Source organism: Glossina fuscipes, unplaced genomic scaffold, assembly GCF_014805625.2.
Source record: "Glossina fuscipes isolate IAEA_lab_2018 unplaced genomic scaffold, Yale_Gfus_2 3, whole genome shotgun sequence".
Taxonomy (NCBI): domain Eukaryota; kingdom Metazoa; phylum Arthropoda; class Insecta; order Diptera; family Glossinidae; genus Glossina; species Glossina fuscipes.
Window position 1 is genome coordinate 6300088 of NW_023998417.1, and position 22002 is coordinate 6322089.

The 22002-nt window shown below is 30.6% G+C and overlaps 1 protein-coding gene across 1 annotated transcript; it reads right to left on the bottom strand.

The window, feature by feature from the left end:
* Nucleotides 1-6958: 6958 nt before the first annotated feature.
* Nucleotides 6959-9274, bottom strand: LOC119634974 (discs overgrown protein kinase). The gene is made up of 2 exons (XM_038029451.1): nt 9241-9274; nt 6959-9157 (listed from the first exon to the last, which is right to left on the bottom strand). Exon 2 carries the CDS (start codon nt 9073-9075, stop codon nt 7762-7764), a length of 1314 nt encoding a protein of 437 aa, XP_037885379.1. The 5' UTR covers nt 9076-9157; nt 9241-9274; the 3' UTR covers nt 6959-7761.
* Between the last annotated feature and the right edge of the window lie 12728 nt (nt 9275-22002).

Sequence of the window (22002 nt, forward strand, 5' to 3'; positions counted from 1 at the left end):
CACCACGAGTTTCGAGAAAATTATTGATTAAATTAAAGAAATATTTTTTTCGTCTATTAACGAGCCGAGCTCAACTAAGCGACTGAAACGATCACATTGAAATGGTCGCTTATAAAATCAATGCTGCGTTTTGTTATTTAATCAAGTTGGCGATTTTTGATACTTATTCAATTATTTAAGCGCTAAAATATTAAAAACCACCAAAACTTCGAAACAAGTCGATGTATCTTGCTCCAAAAGCTGCTTCTATTGAATTAAAAGAAAAATCAAAAATGTATTGCAAATATTAATAAACTTTATAATAAAGTTTTCTCTAATCGACATTATAATTATTATACATTTTTGATGAAAATAGATAAAATCCAAATTATTACTATAGAATATATATTTTTTTTTGTATATAGAATGATTTTCGTTGTTTTACGCTCATGTTGCTGAAGCACTACTTCTTGAGTGATTTTTTAAAAAATTTATCAAACAGTAATGACAACTATTGTCACTGCTATTCTCTAGTTCAAAATGAGATGGGAAACTAAAGTAGCTAACTCCTATGCAAATCGCTCCATTGCGATTAAAATTTTAAAACATTTTAATAGGGAATTAAGTAATTTGAACAGATTATTACCAAGAAATATAGGCGAACAATTGAAACAATTATTAGATGGTTTAGGTATTTGAAAAGAAATCAAGGACAATAAGTCTCTTACAATTTTTCCACCTTTATATCATTGCCAGGTGTAATCGTTTACTTATGTAAGTTTGCTTGGATTCCGGCTTATATTTCCACTTGCTTTCATTTTAGATTGTAGGTCGTAACGCATACTTGGAAACGCTTGAAACTCCAAGCTAGCAGGAGCAGGCTATACATTCAAAAGGAGTGGCTATATACATAGGGAAATTAGTCGTAATGACAAGCGCGAATTAAAGTCATTTGGAAGTTTTTTAAAAAAAAGTGTTCCACAACAGGATTGTCAGATATAATAAATAAGCGCTTGTTTAACGCTCGCGAGAGAGTGAACACAACAAAACGCATAAATATTCATTTTTCCCAACATTGCTTACCCAATAGATTTTTCTTCACATTTAACAAGCTGCCCGTAATGAAATTATTCCTATAATTTCGTGCTTCTCGAAAGTCCTGAAAAAGACAAGATAATAAAAGTAGGAGACTCGAAAATGGCTCATGAGCCTTCAGTTTAAAGCTGCAAAATACAAATAAAAATCATAACGACAAGTTAACGATTTGCAGGGTATAAATTAAATTTCGTCCTTGTTAGTGTGAAATTCTGAATTTGCCTACGTCTGCCTGTCTGTCTGTCCATGCGGATGAGTTCTTGAATTAAAACTGAAGCAAATCCATCAAAGGAAACATAAATTGAGAACTAATTGCTTTTTACCTCCGCAACTGATATAACAATAAAAATGTCCGATTATATTATGCGAGTGATTCTTCAGTATCTGTATAAAAATGAAAAAATCTTTCAGGCCTATAGAGTTTATAAATTCCATCTTCCTGAATTTTGGTTCAAGACAAAGACGGTGGATATAAAATATTTGGTTACAATCAAATATAATTTTTTACTCGCTTTTTTTAATGCCCTACACCACTTGTGGTATTAGTGTGTATTAAATTTGTGCGAATGTATGCAATATCCAAAAGGACTTGGGATAGACCCATCTGTTATTATAGCGATAAACTTTTCCATCCGTCTGTCTGCTCAACATGTTTTCTTGATTTCAACGTAAAACTCGGAATTCTCGAGATATTTTGATGAATTTTGTTACGCACGACATATTTTTTTAACCCAAAGACAATCGCTATTGAAAATGATACGGATCGGACCACTTATTCGACCACTTTTAATATAAGCCCGTCTTCGGAAAAGTCGTTATAAGAATAATCGTATTAAGCGAAGTGGTGTAAGGTATTCAATGGTAGGCCATGTCCCACTATAGTGTTTTTACTTGCTTTGTTTGAAAATTCTTTTATTTTAGTCAAATTTTCATAAAATTTCTTAATTTGTCATCCTTTTTCATAATCCCGATGACATATACACAAGGATATTCTTTGTCTATTTATGTACTCACTTATTGCATAATTTATTTAATGTTGTATTTAACATCACACAAGTTCTCCTTAGAGTGTTATTAATTTACAAAAAAAAACAAAAAGAAAGAGAAAAACGAAAAATTCTCATTTTGTCAACATTTAAATTGAAATGCTTCTTCGTTCAATGCAAATGTGAATGACATATATTTAGTGTTTTTGTTGTAATTTTATCTGTCTGTTTTATTCTTTTCGATACGTAGTTTTGATTTTTTTTATTTGTTGTTTTAAAGGATTTCGGTTTTTCTTATCTATTTTTCTTTTTTTTTTTTTTTTGTATTTCCATTAAATACGCCTGAAACGTATTAATGATTTTTGTTGTTGTGATTTTTAGTCTTACTATAATAATTATTATTATGCACGGCTTTTATACAGACATTAATTGATAATATGGATTTTTTTTTTTTTTTTTTAACCATACTTTCATTTATAAATAACATATAATCAGTGAGTATGAAAACGTCTTTCATTTTCTTGTTGAGTTTAGTAGCTCTTCAAAAAACTTAGTCCCTTGTATATGTAATTTTTTTAAGAGGATACTTCAAGAAAAGAATTTATTTTTGACCTTTCTTACTCAATGATATAAAATTCTTTTTTTTTTTCTTAATTTCTTTTTGTAATTTAAACTTAATTTAAAAAAATTTGTTTTTGCATAAATTACTAAATTCCTTTTGTTTTGTCTATGATTAATTATAAAAGTTAAAATATATTATAGTATTTATATATGTATATATATATATATATATAGATAGTTCTCTAGAGATGTTAAGTGTACAAATACATACATATACATAATATCATAGTTAGGTTTTAGTAAATTTGCAGGCGTTTCTTTCTTATTTTTTTTTTTTTTTTTGTTATTATTTTTTAGAATATCACTGTTTTTTTTTTGTCTCCATTCATACATAAATTCTGCTCGACTTAAATATTTAAAGAAATCTACAAATTTTTATACATCATATATACTAATCTAGTGTCCGTACATCTAGATATATATATATATATATATATATATTTGTTCGTTAAAATGTATTGTACATATACGCAAAGTTATGAAATATTTACAACGTTTAACATAACACACGAAAGACAAACTATGAATAAATTTTTTTTAAGTTGCGATATTACAAATAAATATTAAATTTTAAGATTCCTACGACTTATCATCTATTATTTTCAAATTTCTCTCATTATAATTTCAGATTTTAAATTTTAATTGAAAGAAAAAAAAAGGAAAAACAAAAGAAAAACAGTTTCAGACTGAATCTTAGATACCTACCATTTTAAACAAGTCGATACAAGATCACAGCAGTTTTTTAAAATTGACGAAATAGTGCAAATATATATTTTTTTTCACACATCATCTCTACTTGAGTTGAGTTTACTTGAAAATTTCGTGACAAAATTTCTATGATGAATGTTTCGATTTTTCAAACATTTTAAATAGGATATGCTCTCTTCTTCCCTCTCCCTCCAATTCTTTATCAACTAATCAAGTTTCTATCCTGACAATTACAGCAGCAACAACGGACGGACGGACGGATGGACGAACATGATCAAGTCATTGGCGAATTTCTTAGAATATAATCTCTTTATCAAACTTACACGCACATATGTATGTATATATATATATATATATATGTAAGTTTTTTAAGTTGTCTTCTATATAAATTTCTAGATATGGAATAATATAATTTCTATAAAGCCATCACTGAGCGATAGGTCCTTGCGGCAACTTTCTTTTCTCATTTTCCAACAATTGGAATAAAATCATTAGCAGAGCCTATCACTGCTGTGCTAGATTTTCGAAAACACTTGAAATTTAAAAAAAAGGGCGTAAGATAGAATCTACCACTTGATTAACCACCACCAAAACCTGAAGTGAACTTTAAAAAATTGCTGAATAAATAATCGAAAGCAGACAGGCCGAGGCATTATTGCATATATCCGCCTTTTAGTTAATATTTGGGGTGCATGTATAGTCTCTAACACATAACTAAAACAAGTCTCTCTTGAACAAACAACATGGCATAAATATGCCATAGGATTTTTTTAAAATTATTTTCGCAAAACTTTTAAAATTTTTGAAAGAGAGTAAAACAGTAGCGCTGAAATTCTCCTTTTGACTAAATCCTTAATACTCACCGCGTCAAGTTAGTAAATGAAAATCGTACTTTGTTTTCTTTTTTGCGATTCGTCATATCTCCTCCCCGTTTTGACAACATTTTTAGAGTTTAGGTCGTTTTTTGGCTTTTCTCGCATTCGTAAAAAGCAGAAACATTTATCATCTGAATCGTTTCAGTCAAAATGAAAATTTTTTGCGAATACATTGCTCTATGGAGCCCATCTATGCATACTTACTAGTAGAATATATTCACCAAATCGATTACGAAGTGAGTACATATTCTACATACATATAGCTAACGCTGCCATAACAGCCTTAATTGAGCAATGGTTCTAGATTCGATCTAAGCTAGCCTAATGGACCTGCTACAAGCTGAAGGCTATAGAGTAACGTAAATGTTGTAATAATGTAAGTAATGGTCTCCAATGGCGTTTTGTCCGCTAAGGACTACTTTGGTCTTTTGAACTACGCAATTATTTCCGCATATTGGAAACTTTTCAAAAAAAAAATGGTCCACTTGTGACTGTATTTTGGAACATATCACATCCATTTTCAAATTTAATTTGCGTATGACAAACTAATATACATGTAAAAAGTTCAAGATGTATGCCTCGATTATTACGATACCGCAAGATCTCTCGCCTATCTTTCGCATTGGCTAAAGCAATGAAAATATCCAAACATTCTGGCGATTCTTAGTCTCTATTTATTCCTAAAGGAAAAATTCATTGATTCGTTGAGGTGAATGTATAAAAGTGTTCGGTCATTAGTTATCGCGAAAATTAAATTTTAAAAAACTTTTCTTTTTTTTAATTTATATATTAGTTACTTAAATGGTCACTTTTTTTTTATACAAATTCGCTTCTACAGCAGCAGCTTGCGATAGATACACTTTATTAGAAATTTTCAATATTAGTTAAAAAGAAAAAAAAAAAATTAAAATGAAAAAAAGGCAACAAAAAAATTTTCGTGAAAAAATTATAAGGCGCGCTAAGTATTAATTCTTGATTTTTTTTTTTTTCAGTATATTAAATATTAACAACTAGGATGTTAATGTTATCTCTTTTGTGTTATAAAAATGAACAAAAACTTTTTTTATATATATTTTAATCATGAAAGCTTAATCTAGAAAGAGTTTATTTTCATGTATTTTTATTTATGCTTTATAAATACAGATATATTTAATTTGATTCATTTATTAGATTTTTAATTAAATTTTTTCATATTTCATAAATCTAATGCACAATGAATGCATGAGAAAGACATAACCTCAAAAACGATAACATAAAAATTTTATTCATTTGCAATTCAGAATTTATTAAAATTATTTAATTATTATTAATGGTCACATTTAAATATATTTTAACTTAATTATTATTTTATAATTTTTTTTTTTTTTTTTTCGTTATTACCTGCTTTTAAATATTTCTTCTTTTTAAAAATAGTTTTAGGCTAACTAAACACTTGTTAATTTGTTTTTTAATTCAAAACTTCTAATTATTATGATTCTCCTTCAATTGAGGCTTTATTTTTTTTATTTTTTTTTTGTTTTTTAACTTTAGTAGTTTGCTTTTCTTCAAAAAAAAAAAAAAAAAATTATATTTAAACAAAAAAAAAAAAAAAAAAATGAAAACTGCAAATATTGCAAAAATATTTTAAACTTCTTTTCTTCATTTAATATAATCTATCAACTATATGTGGTTGCTTTACTTTAGTTTTATCTCTTTTGTATGGGTTACATAAGAAGTAATAATAATAAGAACGATAGATTGCAGCGCACTCATCGACATTCTTTTCAGATTATCAAGAAAATTGTTCTGTTTTTTCTATTATTTCCGAAATTATATTGAAAGATCAAAAGACAAAAGGTGAATATATAAATGATTAAATTACAATGGGTTGTCCCAAAGCGATATCTTCAAGTTCTGAAATGCTTATCTTAAATTAACTGCTACTTAACAGATCGACATATATATACATATATATATATATATATATATCAATATGTATATGCATAAAACCTTGCAGTTTTCTCTCCATCTTTTTTTCATTATGTCACTTACAATGTGCAAGTGGCGAAGGGAAAAGTTGTATTGCAATTTCTTTGCCAACCTGATAATTTTTCTTCTCCCCCTCCCACCGTAAACACCGTAACACATGGTGATGATGAAAGGGGAAAAAAGCATTTTTTTGTGTTTTTGTTTTTATAGCTATCAAATGGAACAATCATTTCTTATAATTCATTGTCTATACTTAAAATTACTTAAAAATTTAGAGATAGCGTAAAAAAAAAAAAGAAAAGAATTGGTTTCCCACGGCACATCTTAAACGATACTACTTAGATAAGTAAAATTATCTTTCGTTTTAATCCTAATTTGATTTACATATCTAAGTGTAGGCAAATTAATCGAATTTAGACGAAACAGCCATGGACAAGAAACTGATACATATATATATATATATATATTATTAAGCATTTTAAAATAAAGAGACTATTCCGTCCGTCCTAATCAAGACCCAAAAATTAAATTTCATTTTTATTTTTCACAGTCTATATATTTACATGTGTTTGTTTGTTTGTGTTTAACTCACTTATTTTATATATAATAAAATGAAGTGAGATGAATATAAAAAAAAATTATACATATACATATTATTATGATGGATAATGAAAATTCTGTGTTCTCATACAAATTAAGCATAATACGTTCAATTTTTAATTATGATTTTTTTTTTTTTTTTTTTTTTTTTGTATTGTTGCTAAATTATGCATTAATATGGATAAAATTAAGCAGGAGAAAAAGCGAAAGATAAAGAAAAAAAAAAATCTTAAGTTCATATGTATAGCACTAGAGAGATACATATATATATATATATATATATATATATATATATGCGCATGGAGCTAATATATGAAATAATAGATTTCCTCGAATAATAGTGCATGCTCGATAATCATGGTTGCCGTCATTTTCGTTGAGTATTTTTTTTTTTTTTTTTTTTTCAAACTGAAATTAATTGAATAATTAATCGAGGATTAATCCTCGACAACGAAAGAAATTTCACTTCATTGGTAATTTCATCGCAACGGAAATTTCGCAAGAATAAGAAAACGAATATTCGAAACAGTGATAATGTACATCTCTCGTCTATGCAAAACGAATAATTCGTTCAAGTTTCAGTGACATGTACATTTGCAACTAATAATAGTTGTATTGAATGTTGTTAGTATAACGATGCGATAGTAATATGTTATATATATATATATATAAGTTGTTTTGTATACAGTTTAAATGATGAAATACAAAGGAAAAAAAAAAAAAAAAAAAAAAACCATATAAAAATTATACAAAATCTTCGCAAGACCGGGAGAGGTTAGTTCTCAAGCGCATCTGTGCGATCAATTTACAGAAAGAACAGGCGCTCTGTATGTTGCGTGTAAAAAATATAGATGGATAGTTAAATATATTGAGACGTACACATACACACAAACAGATAGTAAATAGGCGTTTCTTTAAAAGAGAAAGTATTATTTCGCACTTCTCACATCGGAAATTACACCGCCCGTTTGTACAGCCCCACTGGGACGCATGCGAATTGAGGGACGACGTTCGGGTGTATCGTAGGGAGGACGAGATGAATTTGTGGCTGCCATTGAATCGTCCATAGTAAGACCGCCATTGCCACCGCCAACCATCATTTGAGAACCACCACCCATTATGCCACCAGTGCTGTTAGTGACCAAAGTTTGGCCCCCTACTCCCCCGGTAGACATTAGCGTTTGCGTTCCCGTAGTTCCCACAGCCGCCACGGCACTGTTTAACTGACTTTGTGAATGCTGATGTTGTGGCTGTTGTTGCTGCTGTTGTTGTTGTTGGGCTGTCGACGAGGCCTCTTGTTGCTGCTGACCATTATCACCTTGAGCTTGTTGCAGTGCCTGGGGATTACGTGGTCCTCCGAATTTCATCAAATTCCAATCGAACACATAGTCGTAAGTGAAACCCAGACGATGGAATAGATTGCGAAACAGTTTACGTAGATAGCAATAGTCTGGTCGCTGTTCGAAATGCAGTTGACGGCAAAAATTTAAATAATTTATAAATTCACTAGGGAAGCCCTTGCACAGTGATATTATGGTCGTGGATAATTTCTTTTCCGAAATGCGTTCATATTTTTGACGTTTATTGGCTGCTTTCAGTCCCTGCCAGGGTAAAGCTCCTAAATTAAAGTACATTAGCACATACCCTAACGACTCAAGATCGTCACGTCTTGATTGTTCAATACCCAAATGTGTATTAATGGAGGCATAGCGAGCGGTGCCGGTCAGATTCTTGTTTTCTCGATACGGTATGTGTTTCATTGAACGAGAATCACGGAATTTTTTCGCCAAACCAAAATCAATTATGTACACTAGATTGCCCTTTTTGCCCAGACCCATAAGGAAATTATCAGGTTTTATATCTCGATGTATAAAATCTCGAGAGTGTATAAAATCGATTCGCGATATCATTTGGTCAGCCAATAGCAGCACTGTTTTCAAGGTAAAACGGCGATTACAAAAATTGAATAGATCTTCAAGCGAAGGTCCCAATAACTCCATAACCATAACATTGTAATCTCCCTCACTACCACACCAAATGATACGCGGTATCCCAATGCCGCCACGCATTATTTTATAAAATTTCGATTCAATATGCAGCTGTGGATGTTTGGTACGTATGCATTCCAATTTAATAGCCACCTCTTCGCCGGTATTAATTGTTGTACCCAAATATATGTCACCAAATGAACCGGAGCCAATTTTTCGTCCCAGACGATATTTATTACCCACACGTAGCTCCATTGTGCTGCTATCTCTCCGACCGATTGTTATCGCACTCCTTTTAACTAAGCGGGCGGAGCAAAGTGAATTTATATTGATTTTTCTATTACGAAAAAACAAAAAAAAAAAAAAACTTTACTTAGGCTTGAAATGTAAATAATAATAATAAACTATTGATACACTTACTCTTCTTCTTTTTTATATATAATAATTGTATATATTATATATATATATATACATATATATACATATATATATATATAAATGATGGAATTTCTAAAGAGTTATCATCTATCCAATAGTGATGCGTACTTTGTTGTTATTATTGTTGCTGTTCGTATATTGTTTATAGTACGTGCTTTTTGTTTTCTATTTTTATTTTCTTTTTTCTTTTAATTCCCTTTTTTTTATCGATTTTTGTAATCTGCAACAAAACAAATAATAATATAAACATATACATATAAATATATATATATATATATATATACATATAATATATATATATATATATAAAGTGAAAATAAATAAGAGTGAGAATAAATTGCTATACAATCAATATATCAAAGTTTTCGTAAATATAATGATTGATTTGTCTGATACTTCTCAGCGTCATGTTACCAATCGCTTTAAAAAACAAAAAAAAAAAAAAAAAAAAAACGAAAGTGTGGTTAATAGCTAGCTTTAGAAGCCTAGCGCGCTTTAAAGAGAATATAACAAATACATATATATCAACACTTTTATAATAGAATTCGAGCAATTGCTGACCTTTCGTTTTAAGTAATTTAACCCCGAGTCAAATTTCATTATTATAACAATTTTCTTTCATCATAAGAAAGATTTCCCTTTTTTTAATTGTCTGTAACTTGGAAGGGATTATTAATTAAAACTTTTCATATGGATTGTATCTTGTAACTTGTAACGGTCGCCTTTGCGAGCATTTTGAAGACGGAGTTTTGCCAATCAAGGAAAGCAGGACCTTCGACGGGTAATAAGAATTCGCTCATATCGTCATTTGAACAGTTAACCAGCTTTGAGCATTTCTAAGCAATAAACACGGACCAGTAGGTTTTTGTTTCGATTTCATAAGACAGCAAAGAAAATCATTCAAGCCCCATTCACGCATTTATAAATGATTAAACTTGACGTTAAACTCTCCTTGATATTCTACAAATGGCTGTGTGTTTGCTGTTTGTGATCAGCAGCTCAAATTGTCTATCATTATTTATATTGTAGAGGCATCGTCGCCGATATTCGTTCTGAATGAATAATTTGCACACAGTTCGTTGACGTTCAACATCTACTCGGCTTTTACGTTTGCACGCTTACACAGGTTACAGCACGATTTATGTACAAAAACTGGCGGGACAAGCAACAGATTTTTTGACTTCATTTTTTTACATCCATTCTTTGATTTCGTACCTCTTCGGACTATTCCACTTGTACACTAGTAGACTGACTTGAACTTCAAGCGATTGCATGTATTTTGATCAGCAACATTTATTGGTAAAATTGACAAAGCAATGCCCAGTAAGGCAAAGTATCAATGTAGACAACGGTTAGGTTCGATGATTTTGACCTTTCTCTATACAAAATTGTAGTTGAGTATAACTGAGTTATTCAGTGCATGAGTACGCTAATCATGGAACGCTCAATATTGTATTATTGACGTTCATTACTTTTGTGTTGCATTTGAAGAAATCGCCTGCCGAAGCCCGTCAAACATTTGCGGCGATGATGCTCCGACATATCCTAATTGTTGGTTGTGGTTTCAAAAGGTTAAAGGAGGTGAACTTAATGGACAACGACAAAGAAGAATGGTCTCTGGGAGGAGATTGCTAGCCTTCTTGGACTTGGATTCTTAAAGAGCTTTCAAACTGGTTAGTAGCTGATGAATCAACGACAGAGAGGATGCAAAAAGACAAAAAAAATGGCTACCATACGAATTGAATGAAAATGCCTATCGACGTCACTTGAACAAAATAGACGTTATATTGTGGCAAATACCACGACCAGCAATTGCAGTTAACAGACCCAAGGTCATCCTGCATGACATGACGTTCGACCACACGTGTCAAGCATATATTCTCGTAACTCAAATGGGAAGTTGTGCCGAACCCAGCCTACCCACCAGACGTAGTGCCTTCCGATAATAGCTTGCTTTGATTGTCATATGGTTTCGAAATGTTGAAGAAGTGCAAAAATTGATCGATGATTGGCTCGCTGCCAAACCAATACAAATTCGTTTGAAGCGGTATGGCCACGTTGCCAAAAAGGATGGTAACAACTTGTGGAAAATGATTAACATACGTTGTATCAATTGGTCTCAATAAATGGCTTTTTCAAGTGAAAAAATGATGAAAGCATATGCACGCATCTAATATATGAAACAAATTCTCCCCACTATATAACTTTTTCTGAAGATCCGGATTATTATCATAACACACAAGCTAGAATGATCTTACACGACATGGGTCTTGTGCCAGCCCATTCAGTTGAGGAAATTAGTCACCGAAAAATATGATTATGAATAACAATCACACCGCTGTTGCTTATGATCACGACTTAGTGCGCAGTAGTCAAAATTTAATATGTTTCTCACAAGTAAGAGAAATTTTAAAACATTTTATTATGAACTTTCCCCAAATTCATATCTAAAACCAATTTATTGATATTCAACATGCACATGACAAAGGTCAAGCCCTGTAATTAAGTTTTGATGATATATCTAAGCATAGTTGAAGGACATGGCTATGCGACGAAGCACCGATACGCTACTATTGTAATTTACTCTGTCTAGGAATAAGAAGAACTACGTACATGCGCATGGTAGGAGTTTCTGCATCAATATAATCACGTTCGTCTATCGCATGTTATTAGGAGTCACATACACATACATAATCGTATTTGCTAAGCCGATAGATAGAGCATTAAAAGCATATGTGGACGTAAGAGACATGATCTATAGATTTGTAAAATATGTATGATATGAGTAAGTACCTAGGAGTACCCAAACCTACTTTAGTATAAATGTTCCATTAACAGATAGTACATCAGCTGACTTTTTGTAGACGTTTTCAAGTTCTGCGCTTCGAATCTTCATTGCATGAGAAAAAGGAGAAGAAAAATAACAAGTAAGAAAATTACATTCGGCTGCGAAGGAACCATCGAACCATTTTCACTCTAAAGAGAAATCGATAAGAAAACTTCGATATACTATACTCTATAGTATTGGACGTAGTATGTAAAATATGCATATATTTTTAATACAAACATATTGTAGTTTGTGGGTGATAATGATTTTTTTCTCTTTCTGAAAAATTTCCTGCCGTGGGGACGTACGTGCTCTTCGCTCGTTTTAGACTATAGGATATGATAGGAAATTCAAAACAAAAAAAAAAAAAAAACTTCCCTAAAGCAATTCTAAGAATAAGGAAAAAAATTAATTTCACTAAGTAAATTACTATTACAATATAAATATTTATTGTTATTTAGCCTTTCATTTTCTTCTTCATCTAAATCCTTTCCATTGTTTTCTTTTTTTCGTATCCTCTATAAATTTTCTTTTTTCTCCGCTTTTTCTCTTACAATAACACGCTGTTGTATTGTGTATTTCGTTTTTATCGATAAAACAACAACTTGGCATCGCTTACAAGTTCTGGATAAACTATATACAGAACTCCTTTATTTCTATCTAGTATCAAATTTATACTGGGTGTTATACTGGGTGTAGAATACGACAAAAAACTAACTACCTTGAAACTCACTACTAAGAGTGAAGCAAAGGACTCGACGACCAAGAGGAGATCAAGTCACGAATATATGTATATGCATATTTATTTCCTCTTATTGCGCCCTCTTTATAAGACTAGCTTGGATTGTTATTGGAAAAGCTATTGCGATTTCTTTTGTGATTATAGCGAAGTGTATCAATTCATTTTGGTGCGCTGGAATAAAAAATTCAATCCAGTGGAGAATTTTAGAAAGAGTTTTTCCCAATACCTTAGTTGACTTGACTACCAGAAAGCATTCTATTACAAAAAAAAAAAAAAAAAAATATTAATAAATTTGTTTATCTTGCTATACACTGTTAGAGTTTGACCACTTACTTCGAATTTAACAAAAAAGTCAGAAACTTGCCGTACAACCCAATGTATGTAAACATTGAAAATCCTTGTAATAAAGGGCGTTGGCTTGCTTGCCTGAAAGCAGCATTAAATTGGTAAAAATATGTATTTTCTTAAAAAAATTCGTACTAAAAATTCTACCAGGACACCAGAGATTACTAGTTCAAATGCATCAATTGTGATTACTATTTATATATATGTATATATATATATATATATGTATATAGCTTTAGAATGAACATTTCAAAATCAAATTTAATTTAAAAAACCCTGCAGTAAAAACTATATACATTTTTCAATATATTTTGAATTTTTGGTTTTTCCAATGAATATTAAAAAAAAAGCTGAGAGATATTATGAAAGTCAACGGCATAACAAAATCTTGAATAAACAAAAATGTGCACATGCGGATGTTTGCACACAAACACACATACACACACAGGTAAACATATGTTATACAGTATCGATACAATGGGAATATACCTACATACATACACATTATATACAAAGGCAGGCAGGTGCTGACCAACGATAATATATATATATATATATATATATATATATATGAGAAGCAGGTTTATAGAAAGAAGTTAAAAAATGAAACGAATGTAGTATAGCGTCGTGGAATATCAAAATAATAAAATGAAAATATTACTTGGGGTTATTGAGTGTACGAAAAAGCAAATGTGTGTACGCTCCGTTAATTTTTGAACTTCAAATTTATTTCCTCATTGAGATGTGGCAAAACAATTCCGATTTATGTAGATGCGTCATCCACTCTGGAGATATTTGTTTTATCTCATATTGTTTGTTACACTTGAATATCACCAACTATCCATGATCATAGTCAATAGGTCTTTTAAACTGAACCTTGGCGTAGATGTTTCGAAAAACAAACCTGAAAAATGAAATCATTCTAGAAAAAATTTTCTATCAGTCAATCGTTAAAAATAATCCATTAAGTTCATTGTAAAAACAAAAATTCGAAATGCTAAATATCCCCTATTCTCCCCAAAACTGAATAATGTACATCAGCGCGTACAACCTGCAAGTGGAGGAAAACAATCCAAGACGGAGAAAAATTAATGTAAACGTCCGAGTTGTGTTAGCATCGAAAAACAATGCTTTGAAGATCAAAGTACCCTTTCTTCTTGAAAGAGTCCGCATCCTTTTGAAATTTAATCTGCATGAACACTGACATATCTTGATGCATACGATTATACGAATAGCAATAATCAATCAAACGAAGTTAGAATCTCATGTTTATCAAAAAAATCTAAGCATTCTTAACAGATCGGCGAAATAAGAAAATTAGTTAAGTAGTACTTCCTTCGCTACTTCAAGAACAACAAGCAAGAAGAAAAAACATAAACATAAAACAAAGGGTCTTCTAAGGAAATGGTTCTCTAAACGGGATAAAACAATGGTCTTCTAAGCGAATGGTTCTCTAACGAAGAGGAGGCGTATTTTACGGATTACCTCAAGCGAGTATATATAAACAGAAATATTTTTATCGAGATTGTAAATATATTGCATATGTATTTTATGCTGCTATCTGCCGAATGTTACAAACGGAATGATGAAACTAAGGCAACCATTAAATAAAAGATGATGCATACAAAAATACGGAAGTTTTAAGCTTAGCTTTAAAGGCTTAAATCGTCAAGAGTATGCTAACAGCGACATAGAAAAAGAAAACCGCATTATTTGTATTTGTTTTCTTTTCATTTTTTAATTAATGGTTTACTTACCCGCAATATTAAAGAAAAACTGCCGTTGAAAACGATTTGGTTGATTGTATAATTCTCTTGTTCTTTCTAATTGATTTCAAACCGTTCAGCTGTTTTTTTTTTTTTTTTTTTTTTTTGTTTAAGCCCCAATGAAAGAGAGGTGTAATATTGCGTCGTTGATGAAGATATATAAGATATATATATATATATATATATATATATATATATATGTAACAACAATACACCGCAGAAACGTAAGTGCCAATAAACAAATTAATTGAACGGAGAAGAGAGTAGTAGGGAAAGTTTTATATACATAAAATAAAAAGGGGTTATAACGCGAATGAAATCTCGGCTTATTATTATGCGGACAAATGAAAGTTAAGCAGTGATGTCTTTCCTTTTTGTAATTTTTATAATCAAGTAACGAAGGAAGGAGGGTCCTTGTTGCAGGCTACAGGTGTACTTGTAATACTAAAAATATTTTCAATAAAAAATGAGTGCTGCTTTATTGAATTCCTTGGCGGTATATCCAGATTTCTTGTTGCTGTTGTTGTTGATTTAGAGATTTTACTCTGTTTTCTTTTTATGTTGATTGTGGCTTTATGTTCACTGGCAGTTTATTTCAGTTTTATAGTTGCTTATTGTAGTTGAGACGTGAGTGCGTACGTTTTCTCTTCCCTTCTTGTTACACACTTTTTTATTGCTGAGATTTTTTCTTCACCTTCGAGAAGTGGTCGTCGTGCACAGTTAGTTTTTTTCTCTTTTTTATTTTTATTTATTTTTTTTTGGACTATGTGCAACGTGACAATTTGTGGGTAAACAAACCACAATTTCTACGAGGTTACGTATACTAATAGTATGTTATACATATACTAGCGTAAAAATACACTCGCGCGAATGCAAATAAATCAATTAACCAAAAGAAAAAAAAGCAAGCAGAAGCGACAAATTCTCAGATGTGCTTTTTTACAATGGCAACAACAGCTGATCAATCGATCGATTTTAATATCGACGTCAAACAACAAACTTCCGCCGATTATTCCCTTTTGTTCTTTTTAATTTCGTGTTTCTATGTTGAGTTTTTTTTTTTTTAGAAGATCCAACGCCAACAATTATTCTATCATATGATACTCTTCATATCGCATTTACATATGAACAAATAATTCTATTAACAACACACCAAAGGGATGTCGTCTTCTATTTTTTATTTATTTATTTATTTTTTTGTTTTTTTGTCTCTGAATGATTAACGTTCGGTTTAGTATTTCAGAGAAGCATAAAAAAGGAACAGCATTTGGAGCAGCTTGGGCGCGTCTCCTTTGTATAAAAAGAATTGCAAAATATAGTAAAGTAAAAAATTCTTGGTTTTATCTTTGGCTGTAATGAAATGAAAATTACTTTTAAAAAATATGTTTTTTTTTTTTTTTTTGAAAGAAAATTAGATTTCATAAATAATAAACAAAACGGTGTACTGATTATGATGAATGAGAAAAACATAAAGGAATAAGTTTTTCTTTTTCTTTTCGTTTCTTGTATATAAATATACAACTTTGTTTTTTTTTCTTTTTTACTTAAGTGTGCGTAGACGAAAACTTAAAGAATTGATATATAGCCTGTCTTCGAGTATTGTTGTTATATAAATGATTCTTGTTTGCTTACAAATACGTACGCATTTGTAAGAGGGAGCGAAAAAGAAGCTATCAGCTGATTATTGTATGTTTAAAAATAACTGTCGTGTTTTTTTTTTTTTAATGGTCGCAAAAACTATGCAAAAGAATTAAGTTGATTTATAAACTTTAATTAAATTTGCTTAAATTTTACTAATGGCAACTGTAAGCGATATAGTTATCGGTCGTATCAATTGTTTAGATCACGTTGTGCATACTACTGTGCAAGGCGAGAATATTGCCCTTTTATAATAAATATTCGAATATAGATCTGAATTCATTGCTATCATCTTAAAAATAAGAATGGCTGGGGCAGCTTTCTACGGTTCTCACGTTTTTCTCTGTTTTAACTTTGAATGATGTTAACAGTAAATAAGTTTCTTCGCCTATATGATTCGATGGTAAATGGTCAAGGAAACAAAAGATTATTAAAAATCTTTGTTTTTTAATACACTACAGGTGCATTTGCACACTGTTTTAAGGTAAATGATGAAAATTATTTTTATCCACATGCATAATGCAGGGAAAACATATGGATAGCATTTATAAAACAAGTATGAAAAGTGAAAGAAAATTATGATTTAATGAAATTTTTTGAACAAAAAAAAAAAAATAAGGAATATCGTGCAATGCTTTAGGCGGCTCACCACACATTTCAGGAATAGGGCCCAACGGAAATAAGTAAACCTGTTCCCTGCTCAGCATTTAAACGTGCATAAATTTTTCCAACATGTTTAGACTTTGTTTCTGCACTATTTATAAACCCATAAATCAATAAATATAATTTTTTCTTTATCTTTTCTTTTTCCATAAATATGTTTTCATTTGAATTTATTAATAACACAAGCGCACGTACGTAATTATTAGTTGTTATATTTGTCTCACATGTTTTACGCAACTTTCTTTCACTATTAGTTGTTTTTGTGAAATTACTTTCTTTAATACGGAACGCACAAGTTTTTTCCTAATTGCATTTTTCTCTTCCTTTTAGCACAAAAACAACAATAACAACAATAAGCAGAAAACTACTCGAATTCTTCTCGTCTTTTTACAGACAAAACGACTTGTCCGTCCGGAATAATCGTTGTAGAAAATTGATTAAAAATGTGATTTTCTTTTCTACACCAAACCCTAGTCATCTCTTTCTAACGAACGCTATCGCTTCGAAAGTTATTACTGCAAATTATCACTATCTCACTTTAACATTTAATTTGAAAAAGATGTTTTTTTTTTTTTTGTGAACCTCGAAAATTTGTTGACGAAGCATATAACATTAATATTAGATTTTACTTTTTTTTCAATAAATATTCGTCCGCTTTTTGAGAATCTTCGATGAAAATCCCGATTCTTCTAATTTAACAGTTCAAGTTTAGTTAAACATTTTCGCATTCATACTTTTAACTAATTTTTTGCTCTTTACACCAAAACTTTTTTTCATATGGCATATTTATCCAAAATTTGGCACTTACACTCTCTCTTTTTCTTTCTTTTTTTTTCTTTTTTTTGAATATTTTTTCTTTGTTTTATTTGGATGAGTTTTGTTTTTTTTCTATCGGTACCTAAAAATTAATAATTTTGTTTAAAAAATATACTTCTTCCAGTTTTCGTGTGCTATGAATTTTATGTTCGCCATTTTACTCAGTCGTGTGAAAAACTTGTGTGTGGAATTTCGAACTTCGTACTTTCTTCACAGTGATGCCAAGCATAGGGATTTTCTTTACAATTCGGGATATGATTGCCTCGACAATAAATCCAATATTGAAAAGCTTAAAATTTTAAAATACACACATAAATTTTTTTTAAATATATTTAGTAGTGTTTTTAACACCACGTAGGGCATTTTTGGCAACGTGTTTTAAAGCGTGGATTATCTATGCTTTTTTTGTTTTGTTTTCTCTACGAAAAATTGCAGTAGTTTGCTAAGGAACTGTAACAAACTTTTCGTTATCAGTATTCCGATTAACAATTGAATATTAAAATGTATTCGTTTTCAGATATAAATGATTTTTTTTTTTTTTATGCAATTGTTTTTAATAACAATTTAGTTTCATTTTCAATTCAAATTTAAAGAAAGAGAAAGTTTTTATATTATTTAACAAGTATTCGGCAAAAGAACCCTTTAAAAAGAACAGTTTAACAAGTATTGTGAAATGACAAGATGAAAACAATGGGACAAACTTATATTTTTTAAGGAATCGAATGCATTTTGGCAGCATTGGAAAAACATCTGCACTATTAGAAATGCCATTTAATCACTTAATTACGCTGAATTATTCTGAATAATGCTGACTTATTTGTTTTGATGCCACTTGTTGTTTTGTTTTGACGCACATGCACACACACATAGTTTTGTGCACACAAAATATAGAGACACACAATATAATTAGGGTTTTGGCAATGGTACTAGAATAATGGTGCTTAAGGCCAGTTTTTTTTTGTTTTCTAATAAATCGAATCAATTGTACATATACTAGCACACCTTGTATGGACTTCCTTTTGGTATGGCCGTTGTATGTTTGCTAAATAACTGTAAACAAGTGACAAATATTTGAATATAAAATGGTTAAGTTACCTAAACGATAAGGATCAAAGAGTTTAAAAAGCATCAATCATCTAATACATGGATAAGCCACTTATCCAGTTTGTGTGTGCTCCCTTTTATCCAAATGGACACAGACGCAAAGGTGTAAACCGCGACACACAGTTGAAACTTTAAAGACAAATTATACATTTCTGTCTAAAACATAGCGAAAACTTTAAAAATATTTGTTACTCAATTAAATAAATATCATCTTTTGAGGCATTTTGGTTGATTATGGCTGACATTGGAATTATTTTAACATTTTTTGAATTGGTTACCAAGAGATGCTTAATTAGCAAAAATACCCTACCCTGATCACGCCCATAGATAGATAGATAGTTAGATAGATTATCAAATCTAATAGAAGATAAAGTTTAATATTGCTACTCTCTCTATGCATTCGGTTTGATTGAGAAGCCATTTCGTGCTTGTCAAGGTATAAAATTTCCTAAGTGCTAAGAAAAAATGCGTTATATGAACTTTTCACAGAATGGAACCATGATAGTTAAAACGAAGCAAACGGAAGAAATTAAACTATTTTCGTATACTGCCTGACATTTCGTAAAAAGCCTTCTATGGAATTTGGTATAAAAAATCGATCGACGTGGTTCAAATATATGGCAGTAAATTTTTATATCGAATTATTGCTGTGGATCAATTTTTGTTATAAAATCTACATAATATACATATAAATTAATGAAGCGTAGTTTTCTTAGGAATAGTGATATGGGTGATAGCTGAAAAAATTGCTTTTCCCGATGAAAAATTTTCACATCACTTTAGCATGATAAAATTCTTTGACATAGTGATGTTTTTTTGGAGAAATTTCAAAAATTTAATTTTTGTTCTTGTAAAGAATTGCTCAATGTAAGCCATTCTATCTGAATTTATTCATTCTCAGTAGGTTTTATCCTTGGAAACAATATCCGAATATCTTCAAAATATCTCAAAAAACATCGATCTCTAGGTTGGACATGAAAACATGTGGACAGACATTAGACGGACGGGCCGAGAGACGGATAAACGGACCTTCAAATGATTTCGAATCGATGGGTATAATAAAAAATGTGCTCATCTTTGGGCATGTTTGTAGGCGTCACATATTTGCACAAAACTTAACACATCTTTTGCCGCAACTGCTAATCTAATAACATTGCATAATTTTTTTTGTTTTTGGTATTTACGTACGCTATGCAAAATGTGACGTCAAATTTTTTGTTATTAATAACTCAGCCTTTCGGTTATAATTAGAAACCCAAAGACCTATATTTGAAAAAAAAAAAAAAAATCAAAATAAATAAATTTTCAACTTTCTTCGTCGCGATCAAGTTTAAAAGCTTTCGACCTTGCATTAACGTAAATAAACATTTATTGCAAAAAAAATAATAAAAAAACAAAAACAGCAATGTTTCAAGTTGCAAGTAAGCATCCCACAACCATAATTATTGCCAATAAATATAAAGTGAAATATAATCTAGCGCCTAGATGACGTTGACGTTGACGACATACGGCAAGCGTGAAGCATGAGATCGTTAATTTTGGTCTAGTTAAGATAAAATAGGAAAAAGTCTACATTTGGCTTGGCCCGAATCTTTTAGTACCCAACATAAGCTTCTATATGATATATGCGATTTGGAAGAATGACAAAATATGCATTTACTTCGTATATTGAGCGTAAATCGTACCGCACATTACTTTATTATTTTTTATTTTTATTTAGCAAAACTTGTACGTATTTATATTGTTATCTTTATTTATTTATGATTTTTTTGTTAATTAAGAATGAACTCCGGTCTCAAATTATTTGATTTTCGAAGTGCGCAGAAAGTTTTTATCGAGGACATGCTTTAAGATTGAAATGAAAACTCTACGCTAGAAAGTCGACACAAACATGAAGCCATATTTTAATAAACCGGGGAAAACTTCTCAGTTTTTGTTTTGGATAGTTGTGGGCGATCCAATTTAAACGATTTTCGAAATTAAATTATATAGCGAGCGGCATATAAAGAAATTTAAAATTTGTGCTTCGAGTTAAAATTTTCCGATCACAATAACGATTTTAACAAGTAGACATTTGTCGGATATATAGTCAGATATGGCTAAAGTAATTTTGTTATTCAGGCTACATTTTTTTGTTGAATAATTCTGTACGTAACAAATGATCACGCGGACAGTTATCCAGATTAATGATTCCGTCATTTAACGCGAGATTTCAGATGGACAGACAGACAAATTTAGCTAAAATGAGTCGATAATATATATATATTGCATAGTTGCTAGTTGAACGGGAGGCTTCAGACACACACGTTTGGCTAATGATTACATATTTATGTAGTTTCTATTTAAAGTAGAGGTTTCAGATGGATAGACAAATTTGGCTAAAATGATTCCGTTATTTATTTATTATAAAATTTCTAGTTGAACGGGAAGTTTTAGAGGGACAGACGCACTCATTCGGCTAATGACTATATTATGAAGTGTCTATTTCAAGAAGAGGTTTCAGATGGACAGACAGACAAATTTGGCTAAAATGATTCCGTTATTTATTTATTATAAAATTTCTAGTTGAACGGGAAGTTTCAGACTGAGAGATGTACAGACGTGGCTAACAGGATTCCGTTGTTTATGCTACATCTTTTAGTCAAACGTTTCTATGCGTTCTATTCGATATTTATCAGGTTTAGCAATGTCCCAATGTCCCCATGTGTGATAAGTAAAAAATTTATAAAATGATACGTAACTCATTCTTCCACATGTCTAAAGGGCTATCTTTTCCTATAAGATGAAGTTTATAAATAATATCTATACATCTACAATCTATATATATATATATATATATATAT